Raw genomic sequence first — 15,656 nt, 5'->3', positions numbered from 1 at the left:
CACAGGGTCATTGTACTTAATAATCCATCTATGTGGATTGTTACTTCCGTGATAGCTAAATGGCTCACTGTGCACTTTATTCAGGTCTCTGTTCACATGTCACTTTTTATAGTCCCCCTCTCTACGGCCATACCATGCTTAGTTTTTCAAGGAACTTGTCACCTTTTAAATTGTACATTTATTTGTTTATATGATGATTGTGTATTTCTCCACACTAGAATGTAAATTCCAAGGCAGCAAGGACTTGATCTCTTTTATTCAGTACTGTAGTCCTACGATCTAGGACTTACTTGCCTCCAATGTCTGTTTAGTGTTCCAGAGTATTTGTTTAGGACATTTAACATATCCATTCCCCTAGTGAAGGACATTTAGATTATGCAAATCTTGTGACCACAAAAAATTGGGTAAAGAATTTTCTTATAAATGTTCTCTTAAAAATGTATGTGAGTGTTGCTTCCAGATTTCAAGTTAATTTGTCAGGCCTTTATTCCCCTATAAAATACAACAAAATTAACAACTATAAAATCTAAACAAAATGTAAACCAAAAAGCAACTATCTGAAGACATTGACAAGTGAACAGAAGCAGGCAAAAACTAGAGGAGAATTTACCCTTAAAAGACTTCAACTGCAATGGATAAAATGTGATTTTGTGGTCTTTGCCTGAAGGTCCCTCCCAACCCCACCCCATCCACCAGTTCCAAAGGCAGAAAACCACAGCCTTACTGGCTTAAAATAGCAGAGAACAGAGTTCAGGGCTGGTAAAGCAGCTGGAAATTGAAGAGCAGAAATCCTGGAAGTGAGAGAGTGGCATGAGGGGTAAAACCAAAATGTGAACATAAACTTTGCCCAAGACTGCTAAAGTACACATGCACAGAGGAGACTCAGGGGGCCTAGCAAATAAGGCTGGCAGAGTCCAGTCAAGAGTCTACCTTTGACTGACAGAAGTGCACTGGCCGAGATGTGCAAATTTGCTGCGTTTTTGACTGAGCGCATTCCTCAATTCATGTCCAGCTTGGGTGGCAATTGAAGTGTCAGAGGACAGGGTTTTGTAATGGAGAGCAGCTGGAAATTTAAAAGGAAAGCCCCCAGAAGCAAAAGGGCTGTAGAGGAAGTGAGCCCCAAAATCTGAGCCAAAATCTGCTCACATCCTTGGCCAGTGACCGAACTATGTAAATGCAGGCGAGATTCCCTGAGACCAGGCTTAAAAAAAAAAAAAGCAGCTGCTGCTAGAAGCTGGAAGAAATAAGCAGAGCTATCTACTGTTACATAGCACAGGAAATAAAAGATTTGCAATTTAAGCCCACCCTTACCCCAAGATGCCTACTATAACTATACCACCAATAAATCTTCAGAATATAACAGAAGGAAAATGTACTGCAATATATTATCCACAACAACAGCTTTCAACCAAAATTACCAGACATGCAAATAAACAGGAAATTATAACCCTGTTATAAAAACATGAAATTATAAACAGTAATTTATACTCAGGATAAAGGACACTCAATAGAAATTGACTCGAGGGGGCTCAGATATTGGATTTAGCTGTCAGATACTTTAAAGTAGCTGTTATTTGTATGCCTAAGCAATGAAAGGAAAATACAAGAAACTAAAAGAAAGTAAGGCTTGAGTGAATATACAGATAGGGACCTTGCCAGAGATAGGAACTACAAAAATGAACCAAATGGAAATTCTAGAACTGAAAAGTATAAGTAACTAAAAGAGGGGAAGAAAAGAACAATATAAATCACTCAATTTGAGTGACAGAGAAAATTGACTAAAAGAAATGGACAGGGCCTCAGGAACCTGTGGGATTATAAGAAAAGATCTAACGTTTCATCAAAATCCCAGAAGGAGCTGAGAACACTTGATGAAAAATAGCCGAAAATTCCCCAAATTTTGGCAAGAGACAAGCAGAGTGAACCCCAAACAGGATAAACATGAAAAAAAAAAGTCAATATCAAACATACAATTAAACTTCTGAAGACTAAATAAAAAAGTATAAATATTGAAAGTGGCTAAAAAAATGACACCTTACCTAAAAAAGAACAATTTGAATGACAGTAGATTTCTCATGAACCATGGAAGCTATAAGAAGTAGTATGATATTTTCCAGGTTTTTGAAAGAAAAGAACTATTAACTCAGAATATTATACCCAGTGAAAATATTCTTCAGGAATGAAGGGGAAATTTGGACATTCTCAGATGAAGGAAAACTAGCAGAATTTGTCACTAGCAGACCTACCCTAAAAGAAGGGTTAAAAGAAGTTATTTGAACAGAAAGGAAATGCTAAAAGAAGAAACGTGGGAACATCCAGAAAGATGAAAGAGCATATTAAATATACATGCCAACTGAACTAGCTTTCCTTCTCTTGAGTTCTCTGAATTGTGTCTAATGGTTGAAGCAAAAATATAATGCTGTCTGGTGTTCTAAACATATGTGGGAGAAATATTTAAGATAATTATAAACAGGGAAGGATAAAGGAAGGTGAGGTTTCTATACTTCACTTGAACTGGTAAAATCACAAGACCAGGAGACCATGTTAAGTAATGCATTTATAATGTAATACATACGGCAACAACTGAGAAACTATACAGAAATATAAATTCAAATTCACTATAGGTAAGGCAAAATGGAATTCTAAAAAGTACCCAGTTAACCCATAGAAGGGATAAAAAAGAAAACAGGCAAAAATCAGGGAGAGCAATCAGTAAAGAAAAAATGGCAACTTTACTCCCTAGCATCAACAACTACATGTTAATAAACGGAATACACCAGTTAAACAACGGAGGTGGACAGAGTGGTAAAAAACATGACTCAACTATACTTTGTCTACGAGAAACTCACTTTAAATGTAACAGTGTAGGCAAATTGAAAGTAAGAGGGTAAAAATGATTTATCATGTAAAAATTAAAGCAGGAGTGGCTATATTAATGTCAGATAAAGCAGAGGAGAATTGGGCAATGACAGGGAGGGACATTATATAATGATGTATACATGTATCGATGCATCAAGAAGACCTAACAATCATAAATGTGTATATACCAAAGAATATTGTGCAAAATGTGTGAAGTAAAACTGATAAAACAGAAAGGAGAAAGAAAACCAAACCACAGTTGCAGCTGGGAACTTCAACACCCCTCTCAAAAACTGGTAAAACAACTAAGACAGAAAACCAACAAGTAAGTATACAGAAGGACTCAACAACACCTTCAACCAGTGGGGTCTAATTGACATTTATAGAATACTCCACCCAAGAAAATACACATTATTTTCAAGTACTCATGGAACATATACCAAGAAAAGGCCCTATCTTGGGCCATAAAATAAATTTTGAGAAATTCAGAAGAATTGAAATCATATAGAGTGTGTTCTCTGGCCACAACAAAATCAAACTAGAAGTCGGTAAAAGGAAAATCTCCAAATGTTCAGAAGCTAAACAATATACTTACAGATAATCCACGGGTCAGAGAGAAATCACAAGGGAAATTAAAAGTTACATTGAATGTAACGAAAATACAAACAACATATCAAAATTTGTGTAGCTAAAGTGATGCTGAGAGGGAAGTTTATAGCACTAAAAGCATACATTAGAAAAGAGAATTTCAAATGAATAATCAAAGCTCCCACCTTGATAGCCTAGGGGTGAAAAAGAGCAAAATAAATCCAAACGCAAACAGAAGAAAGGAAATAATAAAGAGAAGAGCAGAAATCCATGAAATTGAAAATAGAAAAACGAGACAAAGGGCCATTTTTTTTTTGAAAAGATGGATAAAATTACAAACCTCTAACAAGAGTAACAGAAAAGACACAATATCAGGAGTGAAACAAATATTACTACAGATCTTGCAGATATACTATATAAAGTAATACTGCAAATAACCGTATAGACATATATTTAGCACGTAGTTAGGATGGAGCAATTCCTCAAGAAAAAAAAAAACAAGTATTACAACTCATGCAATATGAAATAAATAATTAACCCTATAAACTATTAAGGAAATTAAACTTACAATTTTAAAACTCCCAGGAAAGACATTTCCAGGCCCCAGTTGTCTCACTGAAGAATTCTGCCAGGTGTTTAAAGAAGAAATAACACCAAGTCTGCACAACCTTTTTCAGAAAGTAGAAAGGAACACTTCCCAATTCAGTTTATGAAGCTAATATTACTTTGATACCAAAACCAGGAAGAGATGGTGCAAACAAACTACAGACCAATATCTCAGATGAATACAGGCACAAAAATCTTTAACAAAATATTAGCAAATAGAATCCACCAGCATATAAAAAGAATTGTATGCCATGGCCAACTGGAGTTTATTCCAGGAATACAAAGACTGGTCCAATAGTAGAAAATCAGTGTAATTCACTATATTTAAAGGCTAAAGAAGAAAAGTCACAGGATTACATCAATTGATACAGAAAAGACATTTGACAAAATTCAACACCCATTCATGATAAAAACTCAGAAAACTAGGAATAGAGAGGAATTTCCTCAACTTCAGAAAGAAAATCTCTTTTTAAAAAATCTATAGCTAACATTACACTTAATGGTGAAAGGTATGCTTACTTCCTAAAATTGAAAAGAATGCAAGGATTTCCATTCGTATTCAGAATAGTGCTAGAAGTTCTAGCTAATGCGGTGTGGAAGACACAGAAAAGAAGACTCAAACTGTTGCTATTTACAGTTGACATGTTTGTCTATATAGAGAATCGCAAAGAATGTACAAAAAAATTCCTAGAATGAGCTCAGCAGGGTTACAAGGTACAGAATAAGCATACAAAAAACCCCTTGGTTTTGTACACTAAAAATGAACATGTAGACACTGAAATTAAAAAATACCATTTATACTTGCTCGCAAAGAAATATGGAGTTGTAAACCTAAAATACATTTGTAGGACTCATATGGTAAAAACTATATGACGCTGATGAAAGTAATCAAAGATCTAAGTAAAGGTAGAAACATTCCATGTTCACAGATTGCGGAACATAACATGGTAAAGATGTCATTTGTGTACGCATGTAAACCACAGAGGGCTTAACACAGTTCCTATCAAAATCCCACCATGATTTTATGTAGACACAGACAAGATCATTCTAAAATTTGTATGGAAAGGCCCGGGAACTAGAATAGGAAGACAGTTTTGAAAAAGAATAATAAAGTAGGAGGAAGCTATCTACCCAGTTTCAAGACTTACTATGCAGGTACAGTAATCAAAACTGTGGTATTGGTGGAGGGAGGGATAGATACGTAAATCAGTAGTACAGAATAGAAAACCCAGAAACAGACCCACACAACTCTGCTGAACTGATTTTTGACAAAGGTGCAGAAGCAACTGGGTGGGAGAAAGCCTTTTCAACAAATGGAGCTGGAGAACTTGGACATCCTTAGGCAAAAAATGAACCTTGACCTAGCCTCACACCTCAGACAAAAATTAACTCAAAATAGATCATGGACTTGAATGTAAAGTACAAAACAATAAAAGAACTTTAGAAAAGAAACACAGGCGAAAAATCTTTAGTATCTATAGTGAAGCGAAAAGTTTTAAATATGACATCAAAACCATGATCCATAAAAGAAAACTGATAAACTGGACTTCATCAAAGCTAAAAAACCTTTGCTCTGTGAAAGATCTGGTTAAGAGAATGCTTCAGACTGGGAGAAAATATTTGCAAACTACATATCTGAGAAAGGATTAGTAGCTAGAATATATAACCAACTCTCAAAATTCAGGAGTAAAAAACCTAGCATTAAATCTACTAAAGAAATTGAATTTGTAATTTAAGACTTCCCCCACAAAAACAAAACTAAAAACTCTAGGCACAGATGGTTTTACTGGCAAATTCTATGAATCATTTAAGGAAGAAAGAAATGTCAATCCAACACAAATTCTTTTAGAAAGTAGAGTAGGAGAGAACACATCCCAACTCATTTTGTGTGTGACCCACTAAGACATAAACCTGGGAGCAGAATTGCTAGAACGTAGTAAATACATTTTTTTAACTTTTTCATCCTGTCAAGTGCACTTCTTTATCCTCATCTCCTATCTCCCCCAACCCCCCCCCACCTCCCCTCTGGTGACCATCAGTTTGTTCTCTGTAGTTAAGAGTCTGTTTCTTGGTTTTCGTCTCTGTTTTTTCCAGTATCCATATCATAAAGGGGTCAAGGGACACTTCCTCCTGGCCACGCCACTCTTAATGCTCGTGGGGCCACAGTAGGTCCGTGCTGCAGAGCAGTGTCCTTTTAGAGTCTTAGTAGGGAAAAGGGCAAACACTTCTCCCTCCACAGCACCTCAGTTTACTGCTGCATCCCGAAGTCCCAGATGAGGTTGATTTTGTCACACTGGTCCCTCCTGTCTCTACTTCATTTACCCCCATCAGGACAGGATGGGACCCGTGTCTCCCTTTTGTCATTTGTCTTACTTCTTCCTTCCTTTCATTGTTTGGAACTTTGATTTTGTAATGGGATTTTACTTTATCTGATGACAATAGTGAAGTTGTCTGGTCTGGAACATTTTTACATGGCAGTCATTGTATTTGAGCTATGCAGTTAAATGGTACTTATTTTATAATCTCTAATTGATTAAAAGTTTAATACCTCAAGAAAGCTGAAATTACAAAAAAATCCTACGTAAAAGAGAAAAAGAATGGATTTTGGTCTAGAAAATGGTATGGATTTGTAGAAAATGTTCTGTTCTAACCAATTTTACGTGGTTTCACAGGTACTGCACTGTTGCTCCCTGCTTCCACTGGAGGATAGATAGTAGCGATGGTGTATGTGGATAGAGGGTAGGGTTCATTTTTCCAAAGGACTTCTTTAATACTCTGCTAATCTCCCCTCCTAAAGGGACAGCCCTGTTCCTGATTGACCATGGAAAAGAAAATGAAAGGCTTTCTGAGGAAAGTGGAATCTTTTGCCCCTCTGCTCAGCCTTTTGTTAAAGGACATCGGCTACTCCACAGTCACTGGTGAGGGGGTGACTGAAGAGATTGCGAGCCAGCGCTCAGTATACACTGCTGTTTGCATTACCTCCCACCACATAGCTCACACCTAGCCACACAGCGAGGGAAGTAGGTTGTACCTAGTAAGTTTTCGTGCTGAGAGGTAAGGAGAGGAGCCCATGTAGGCCTTTAGCTCCGTTACGTGCCAACCCAACTTTTATCAGACAGCATGCAATCAGTCAATAAAAACTGAACATATCAAGGCAGAAGTCTTGATTCCCTACCCCCAGCCTGTCCCTCCCTCAAATTTCCCATCTCAGTTAATGACAACATGATCCACTCAGTTGCTCAAGCCTGAAATCTCGGCGTCATCCTAGATTTGTCCTCTTCCTTCACTCCCACTTCCTTCACATCCAATCCATCAGCAAGTCTTGTTGGCTTTGCCTCCAGAATATTTCCTAAATCCATCAGTTCTCCATTCCTGCTGCTGGGACCCTAGTCCAAACTCTATCATCTCCCACTAGAATTACTTCAAACCTCCAAACAGATGTTCCTCCTTGTTACTCGGGATTTTCTCCCACCCATCCGCCATAGAACAGCCAGAGTGATCTTTGCAAAATGCAAATTAGATCATGTCCTCTCATACCTAATACTCTCCACTAGATTCCTCCTTATGCTTTTAAAAGTAAGATACAAGGTGATTATCATGAAAAGGCTCTATGATCTACCCATCTATACCTTTCCATCATTTCTTGTCACCCTACCCCTTATTCACCATACTCCAGCTCCATGTTCTGTCCTGCTTCAAGACCTTTGTGCCTACTGAGGGCTCTACCCAGAAACGCTCCTCCTAGGTCTTCAAATAGCTCTCTTTGTCACATTCAGGAAGCGTCTCCTGACCACCCAAAGGATACTAACTGCTCTATTCTAGTCATGCTCTAACACATCAGCCTCCTTTATTTTCTTTATAGCACATACAAATCAAATTTAACTTACCCATATGTTGACCTTTTCTTGTCTGTCTTCCTGCTCTGGAACAACTTCATCAGTGCCAGGAAGAGTATCTGGTTCAGAGGCGTGCTCAATAAATAATTGTTGAGGGGCTCAGTTGGTTAAGCATCTGACTCTTGATTTCGGCTCAGGTCATGATTTCAGGGTCATGAGATAAAGCCCAGCGTGGGGCTCCCTGCTCAGTGGGGAGTCTGCTTGAGAGTCTCTCTCCCTCTGCCCCTCCCCCCACTAGCCTGCACACTCTTGCATGCACAGACTCTCAAAAGATAAATCTTTTAAAAAAATAATTGTTGAATGCACATTAAAACCTTCTATCTTATTTGGCTTTTGTTTTTTTATGTATATGATCCACTTGGAGAATACTTCACAGCAGAGAGGATGACTGGAAGGGAAAGACTGAGGCATTCTTGATAATACAACAAAGGCTTTAAAAAATCATTTTCAGTTCTAATGTTCTATCTTCAGAAATATCCCTTGTGAAAAAAAATATATCTCTTGGGGATTTACCACAAGTACTCAGACCACAGTAGAAAGCTGGGCGAGGGTTCTGGGTCCTGTGTATTAGCCACCCCATCTGCCAGGCCCCTGGGATGCAGGACCAACACCAGGCCCATCTCCCACAGAGTACCAGCATTCCCCCCTCGGTTGTGCACACTGGGTCTTCCCCGCAGCAGGTCCGTTCTCCATGTGCAGACACCCTGCCCTGCTAAATCTCAGAAATCCTTCATTGAATCACCCCAGCTTTATTTTGTTTGCGGGCTCACAGCAAGGGTGGGCTGCACACATGGACTCTCCGATGGTCACAGGTGGCGGGGCTGAGCTTCGTGGGTAGGGGCAGGTGCATCAGGATGTGCCTGCTGTGTAGCCTAGTGATACCCAGGGGCCCTTCCATGTACACAGGACAGGAGTACACAGCCAGGCCGGTGGGGGGTGGTAAGTCACTGGGGCCCTGGGCCTGGGCGCTGATGCTGACCGGAGGCAGAGGGCTGGGCTGGCTGGAGGTGCTGTCCTGCAGGGCCCCTGCTAATGGGTCCCATTCGGCATTCCGGAGCTGGAGCCCAATCAGCAGCAGCCCCATCTCTGGAACAGTAGGATTTGGACCCTTTACCACCTAGAGGCGCCAAAAGCTGATCAGGCAAGGCTAGGAAGCTGAGGCGTCGTGGTGGAGGGATATCAGAGCATATGGGGCTATTGAGGAGGCAAGATCACCAAGAGGCAAGGTGGGGTAATTGTAAGGTGGAATCAGGGATTCGAGGGGGCGGAAGTGTAAATGGAGGGCGGGCATGAAGATACCTGGAGGTGCAAAGGGTTGCTGTTCAGCTCCTGATGTTTATGGGGGAGCCCACTGGAGCTGGAGCCTTGGCAAGCAGGGAAATTCGAGCTAGGCACACGCTGGTTCAGGGTGGCCATAGCAAAGGTAGCCTCCCAACGCAGTGACAGCAGCAGGCGGCGTGGGTGGCAAAAGGCTGATAGGTGAAAGATGCGCTCTGGTACTTTGGTGTCCACGCCCAGATAGCGAACTAACAGCTGCCCACGGCGCGACAGATGTCGCAGCCAGTGCCAGGGTGGCTGCGGGCCGGCAGGCGCATGGGGACGCCAAGGCGGGGGGAAGCGGCCAGTCCAGAGAGCTTGGGCCACAGCGGCACAGCGCGGGGAGGCGCAGGGGGGCGCGCCCTTCAGCTGCTGCAGCAGGCAGTCCAGGTCCCGTAGCAGCGTGCCGGCCAGCTGGCTCAGCTCCAGCACCTCTGTCTGGAGGAAAGCCTGCAGAGGCCGCCGCGAGCTCAGTCCCAGCACCGCCCACCCGGCGCCAGACTCTTCCTGGCGGGCGGTCTCCGTCAGCAGAGCCTGCAGCGACTCCAGCCTCCGCTTGGCCAGCGCTAGGCGCTGCCGCAGCCGCTTTTCAGCGCGTCGGCAGCCTCTGCTAGACGCAGGAACCCAAGTGGGTAAACTCCGCTGCAGCGCGCTCAAGAGAGCCCGACTCTGGCGTCGTAACAGCCAGGCCTGGGGGCCAGCACTCAGTCCGCAGCTCCGGGGTTCAGGGGGTGTGGGCAAGAGGTGCATCTGGGCCTTGCACTCTGCCAAAGCATCGAGCTCCCCTAGCCCTTGGAGGTGAAGGGGAGGGGTGACACTTTAAGCCACCATCCCATAACTGTGTGACTATTGCCCCCTCCTACACCTTTGTTGGTACCGCGGTTCACATTCCTGAGAGGGGCGCATTACACAGACTGTCCCCCACCCCAACACAGGTACCCGGCTGCAGCTTACCTGGGCTGGGCAGCAGATTAGACAGCAGATACTGGGGTGTGTGTGGTTGAACCCAGCTCCCGTTGCTGGGGCTCAGGCAGGCTTGTGTTAGGCTAATCAGGGCCTCCCTGTCCTTCTTGTCTCCCAGAGGACCCCCATAGAAAACCGAAGCTGAGAATAAGGTCAGAGCCCCTCAGTTCTAGCCCTTCCAGTTTCCACCTCCTCCCAAACCAAAACCAAAGCTGGGAATTATGTCCCTGTCCCAGTACTCCCACTCCCACACCTTTCAGGGCTCCTGGGGGCTGATTACTACATGGGGACAGGAAGGGTCTCACCGGCCAGCTCCTGCATGGCAGCACTGGGATTGCTAAGGCTGGCCCTCAGCTGGTCTTGGATCTGAAGGACCTGAATCAGGGTCACTTGACTCCTGGGGGAGGGGAGCAGGAAGTAGGGTTTCAGAACCATCCATATGCTGAGGACTCTGGTCTTTCTAGACCAAGCTTGTAACAAGCTCCAAACTCACGAGGGTTCACTAGTCATTGCCACTTAGCACTTCAAATTCAACTTGCTTTCAACTGAAATCATCATTTCCTCCCATACCAGCCCCCAGTTGTCTTAGGCAGAAATCTGGGAGCCACCCTTGACTCCTCTTTCTTCCTCACTCCATATTTACTTTCTATCCCTACTGTGACTACCCTAGTCCCTACCACCCATACCATGGTTTGTCCCTTCAGAAAGCCAGAGCCTCCTAAAACAGCTCTGCTTGCCTCCAGCCCTGTCCTATCTGGTCCATTCTACACACTGCAGCCACAGTCATCTTCCCAACAGATAATTAGGATCACGTTTCTTCTCCTACTTAAAACCCTCCAGTGACTTCCCACTGTCCTCAGGATAAAATCAGGCCCCTTGCCATGGTCTTAAAGGCCCTTTACCATAAGCCTCGCCTCTCCCCACTCAACCCCCAACATGTCCACCTTAGCCACACTTCCTTTTGCTGAGCTTAGTTCCCTCTGCTCAGAATAGCCCCGTCTCCACCTGATCTGCCTCTGCTTCTAAGACTCAATTCAAAGCAAGATCTCAAAGTCCTTGGAGGAGCCTTTCTTGACTTCCCCTTGCCCTCACACTTTGGTGCTGCCCAGGCAGGAATTAGTCATACTCCTCAGGGACGTGGAAGATGCTGTGTTTGCTGAACCACTGACTGAGCAAGATGGATGGGGGCCCCTCACCAGCGCCCCCTGTGTGCCTGCAGCTTCGTTCCATAGAGCTGCCGGTGTAGCAGGAGGCCATGTAGGAGGAGCAGAGGCAGCAGCCTTGCTGGGGGTTGCACAGAGAGCTCTTGCTGGGCTAGCTCCAAGCTGTCCCTCAAGACGTGGCCCAGCTCCAGAGACTGGTCCCAGAAAACAGGCATGGAGTGTTGAGTCAGCACAGCTGGGGCAGAAGGAGAGTGCTGGGTCAGCACAGCACAGTTGCCCTCCTCCTTCAATCTGAGGGCCTACAGCGGGGACCCCTCACCTGGTAAGGAAGCAATAGCCTCTGCAGACAAAATAAGCCAAAGACGGAAATCTCTGTGGACAGTCGTCACACTCCTGCTTGCAGGTGGGGCTAGAAGCAGTTCTAACTCCAGGTCCGGGACCACTAGAGGTCGGATATGGGGCTGAGATCAATCAATGGGTAAAGAATCAGACACAAGTTTAGGATCAGACTTGAGGCTCTGGGCTCAGGAGGGAGATATGGGGGCAGACTTGGGGTGAGGTGATCAAGCTCAGGCCTGGCCCCCGCCCCGGATTAGGTAGCAGACACACCCCTGGCTCCATCCAACAGCCTCAGCAAGGGCTGCAGCAGCTCCTTCGGCCAGCGAGGCATCAGATGACAGTTCTCCAACACCAGCCAGTGCCCTCTGTGCATAGCCTGGCATAGCGTGCTGACCACTACTGAGACTGGGTCCCAGGCTTCAGAGCCTAGGGCGATCACCTCCAGATGCTTCTGCCCCTGAACACCAACAGAGAGGTGGCAAAGAACTCAAAGTGATCCTGGGGTGACCCAAGGGACCCAAAGTAATGCCACAAATGACCCCAAAAATCTCTGAGTAAGCCAGAAAGAGCTATAAGAATGCTGGGAGGGGGCCACCACACCCCATCTCGGCCCACAGGGGTCTGGGGTATCTGTGGCCAAGAGACTAGGCTCAAACCTGCTCATGCCTGGCAGCCAGTTTCTGGATGACAGTCAGGGGATGCATGGTGGCTGTGGGGTGACCAGGTGGTGGCAACAAGATGAGCACAGGCTGAGTCGCCTGGCTGCATTCAAAGGGTATTGTGGAAGCACCCAGGTTTTCGTCCAGGGGCCGGCCCAGGAGGCTGGTGGTAAAGTCTGCCAGGGCCCCTGCCAGGCATTCGGGTCGCAGCACACGCCACAGAATCAGCTTCTGGAGGAGGCTGAGTGGATTGGGCCCAGGCCTAGGCCCAGGTGCAGGACCCAGCACTGTGGATGACAGTGACAGGTAAGCCTGCCAAACAGTGGAGTGCCCTGCCAGGGAGGCACACAGCCCAGCAAATGGGGGCAGCAGCTCCAACATGCCACATTCGTGCCAGGCTCTCAGCCCTAGCCAGGCCGGCCGAGCCACATCAGGCTTGCGGTACCCTGTGCTAGGAGAGGCTGCCAGGCCAGGCCAAAATGCCAGCCTCTCCAGCTCTGGTGCTTTCCTTGCCGCTCGCAGCAGTGCCAAAGCGCCCAGGGCCCCCACCAGTGGTACTTGGGTCGGGCCCAGTGCAGCCACAGTGCTGCCCAGGAGCTGGCGGGTCAGCTGTGCTCGCAGATGCAGCAGATGGCCGGGCAGGTCCTCCCCCTGATGAGTCTCTCGCTGCTTCATGCTGTGCAGAGCCCGCCTGGTGGCTGCTAGCCAGTTGTCAGGGCTCATGCGGAAAGGCGGCAGCAGGTTCTGCAGTGGGCTAAGGGCCTTTATTATGGCCATTCCGTGCCAGACCACACGCCGATAGGGTGCCCACAGTGCCACCTCCTGCAGTCTCATGTCTTCCAGATCCTCGCAGTGGGCGCGCAGCTGACATAGCTCTGCCTGGGCCCTCACCATGTCCCGCAGGAATTTCGCTGGTTTCTGGTATTTGGGGTTCTGGAACAGCAGCATCAGCAGCAGCCGCTCCTGCAAAGTCACCTGTTCCGTGGGTCTGACCCTTTCCCACACAGTCCACCAACTCATCTCTGCCCCCATACCCAGGCCCCTCCAAAGCTCACTCCCACCCACAGCCGGGACCCCCAGGCACCTCCGCAGCCTCCACAGCTTCACAGCTGTCCAGGGCTCTGGTCTTTAGGTCCTCCCAGCGGCTCTTGAGCTCGGGACACTCTATGCACAAGATTTCATGCAGCATCTGGTCTTCTAGGATATCCATGTTCAGGCCCAGATCCAGCACATTCAGGCCCTTCAGCAGTTCATAACCTAGCACTTGGGGTCACACGGGAGATGTTTAACCCTTTCCCCTTGGCAAAGCCAGTGGGTGGGGCGCACTGGGCGCAAGGCTCCCGACCACAGTCCTGAGCCTGCTCGGGGCCAGACTGAGGGAAGCGGGAGGCCTAGTATGTCCACAAAGCTGTGGTGGCAACTTACCCACTGGGGCTCACCTTTTTCCAAGGCACTGAGGGGGAGAGTAGTGCTCAGATAGAGACAGAAGCCAGGCTGCACCTGGGGAAGGCTCAGCTCCTCCCGCTGCAGTAGCCATTGCAGTTCTTGGCTCCCTAGGCCCAGCTCCATGTTGGTCAGTAGCACAGGCAGGCCTGCGGGGGGAGACGAGGACACCATACCCACCATGCCAGCACCCTGCCCCTCTGCCACACGAAATCTGGCTCTGAGCAGCTCCCTGCTGGCTGAGAGGAGGATTCCCTCAGGGCTCTTCCACACAGTTAGTGCCTGACTTAAGGATGGGAGCTGAGGTCAGGCTGGGGGTGAGAGGCTTGTGGGGCCACAGAAGGGGGACATGGTGGGTGGGGACCCATTCTCACCACTGGCAGCTGCCTCCTGGAGCTGAGGGCCCAGCTCTGGGTCAGCGCCTGAGAGCACACGAAGGTGGGGAAGGGGCAGAGATCCAGTCTCAGAGGCTGGCCTTGATCCCTCTCTCTCTGTCTCCTCCTCCTCCTCGTGCTCTTGCTCTTCTTTTTCTCCCTCCTCCTCCTCATTTTCCGTGTCCTCTGTCTTCTGCTCTTTTGTCTTGTCCTTAGCCTTGGCACACTCTTCTCCACTGTCATCTTCCTCTTCCATGGCGTCTTCTTCTTCTTCTTCTTGATTTCTCACAAAGCCCTTCTCTGTGGCAGAAAGATGCAGAGGACTCCTCTCAGAGGATGAACCAGGATCCTAGGGAGCACTGTTCACCCAAGGGCCCCAATCTCATGAGGGAAGGCCCGCAGGAAGACACCTTAGGAAAGTCACTTAAGCTCCTTCTGACTCAGTTTCCTTATCTGCAACACATCTGCAACATGGGGTTGATATCAGTGGGTACCTCACAGGGTTACCATGAAGACGACATGAAGTGATACATAGGAAGCAGTCTGCTGGACCTAGTAAGCACTCAACAGATGTTAGCTGTCATTATTATTCTCTAAAACTCCAGGGAGGGGTTCTAGGTATCCCTGAAATCAGCTCCATTTCTGCTTTCCACCACATTGGTTAGGAGAGTCTGTGTATTTCTCTTTTTGCCTAAGCTAATTCTATCGCAATGAAAAGAATTGTTGCTAATATAGATATCAGTGCCCGGAAGTAGCAACTTGTAAGTGAAAGGCCATAAACTGGAATTAGCCAAGTGATGGGGTGTACGGTGGACACGGATGCCTCCCTCCCCAGTCCCCTTCTCCTTTGCCTCCTCTCCTGCAGGAATTAGATAAATATTTTTTAAGTATTAAGAAATTTAAGAATTCTAATAATTTTTTAAAAAGTGTTACACATTGGGGCACCTTGGTGGTTAAGTGTCTGCCTTCGGCTCAGGGCATGATCCCAGGGTCCTGGGATGGAGCCCCGCATCAGGCTCCCTGCTCAGAGGGGAGTCTGCTTCTCCCTCTCCCTCTGCCCCTTCCCCCACTTGTGCTCTCTCTCTCTCAAATAAATAAAATCTTTTTGTAAAAAGTATTAAGCATTAAGAAGTAGGCGAGTGGAGGTTGCCAGGTCCACAGTTTAGTGGATTCATTTCCTATTGCTTAACAACTTACCACAAATTACCACTTAGCAGCTTAAAACAACACCCATTTATTATGTCTGAGTACAGAAGGTTAGAAGCCCCGCACAGAATGACTGGATGCTCCACTTGGGGTTACACGGGGCTAATCAGGCAGCAACTGGGGCTGCAGTTCTCGTCTGGGGCTTGGGTCCTCTTTCAGGCTTTCTGGTTTTTGAAAGAATTCATTTCTATCTCACACTTTCCCAGTAGCCCACTCCACCTTCAAACCAGCTCAGTTTCTTGA

General features: G+C 46.4%; 1 protein-coding gene across 1 annotated transcript in view; it reads right to left on the bottom strand.

Annotated features, from left to right (window-relative positions):
• Positions 1-8,682: 8,682 nt before the first annotated feature.
• DNHD1 (dynein heavy chain domain 1) overlaps positions 8,683-15,656 on the bottom strand; it is an 80,963-nt gene continuing 73,989 nt past the window's right edge. The window contains 11 exon segments of the mRNA XM_040630734.1: positions 8,683-9,066; positions 9,249-10,057; positions 10,221-10,370; positions 10,535-10,626; positions 11,426-11,627; positions 11,712-11,834; positions 12,002-12,188; positions 12,388-13,353; positions 13,475-13,653; positions 13,830-13,982; positions 14,208-14,502. Of these exon segments, the coding sequence (XP_040486668.1) occupies positions 8,716-9,066; positions 9,249-10,057; positions 10,221-10,370; positions 10,535-10,626; positions 11,426-11,627; positions 11,712-11,834; positions 12,002-12,188; positions 12,388-13,353; positions 13,475-13,653; positions 13,830-13,982; positions 14,208-14,502 (3,507 nt within the window). The 3' untranslated portion in view covers positions 8,683-8,715.

Source organism: Ursus maritimus, unplaced genomic scaffold, assembly GCF_017311325.1.
Source record: "Ursus maritimus isolate PB19 unplaced genomic scaffold, ASM1731132v1 scaffold_16, whole genome shotgun sequence".
Lineage (NCBI taxonomy): Eukaryota > Metazoa > Chordata > Mammalia > Carnivora > Ursidae > Ursus > Ursus maritimus.
This window is presented reverse-complemented; position numbering and strand designations above follow the sequence as displayed.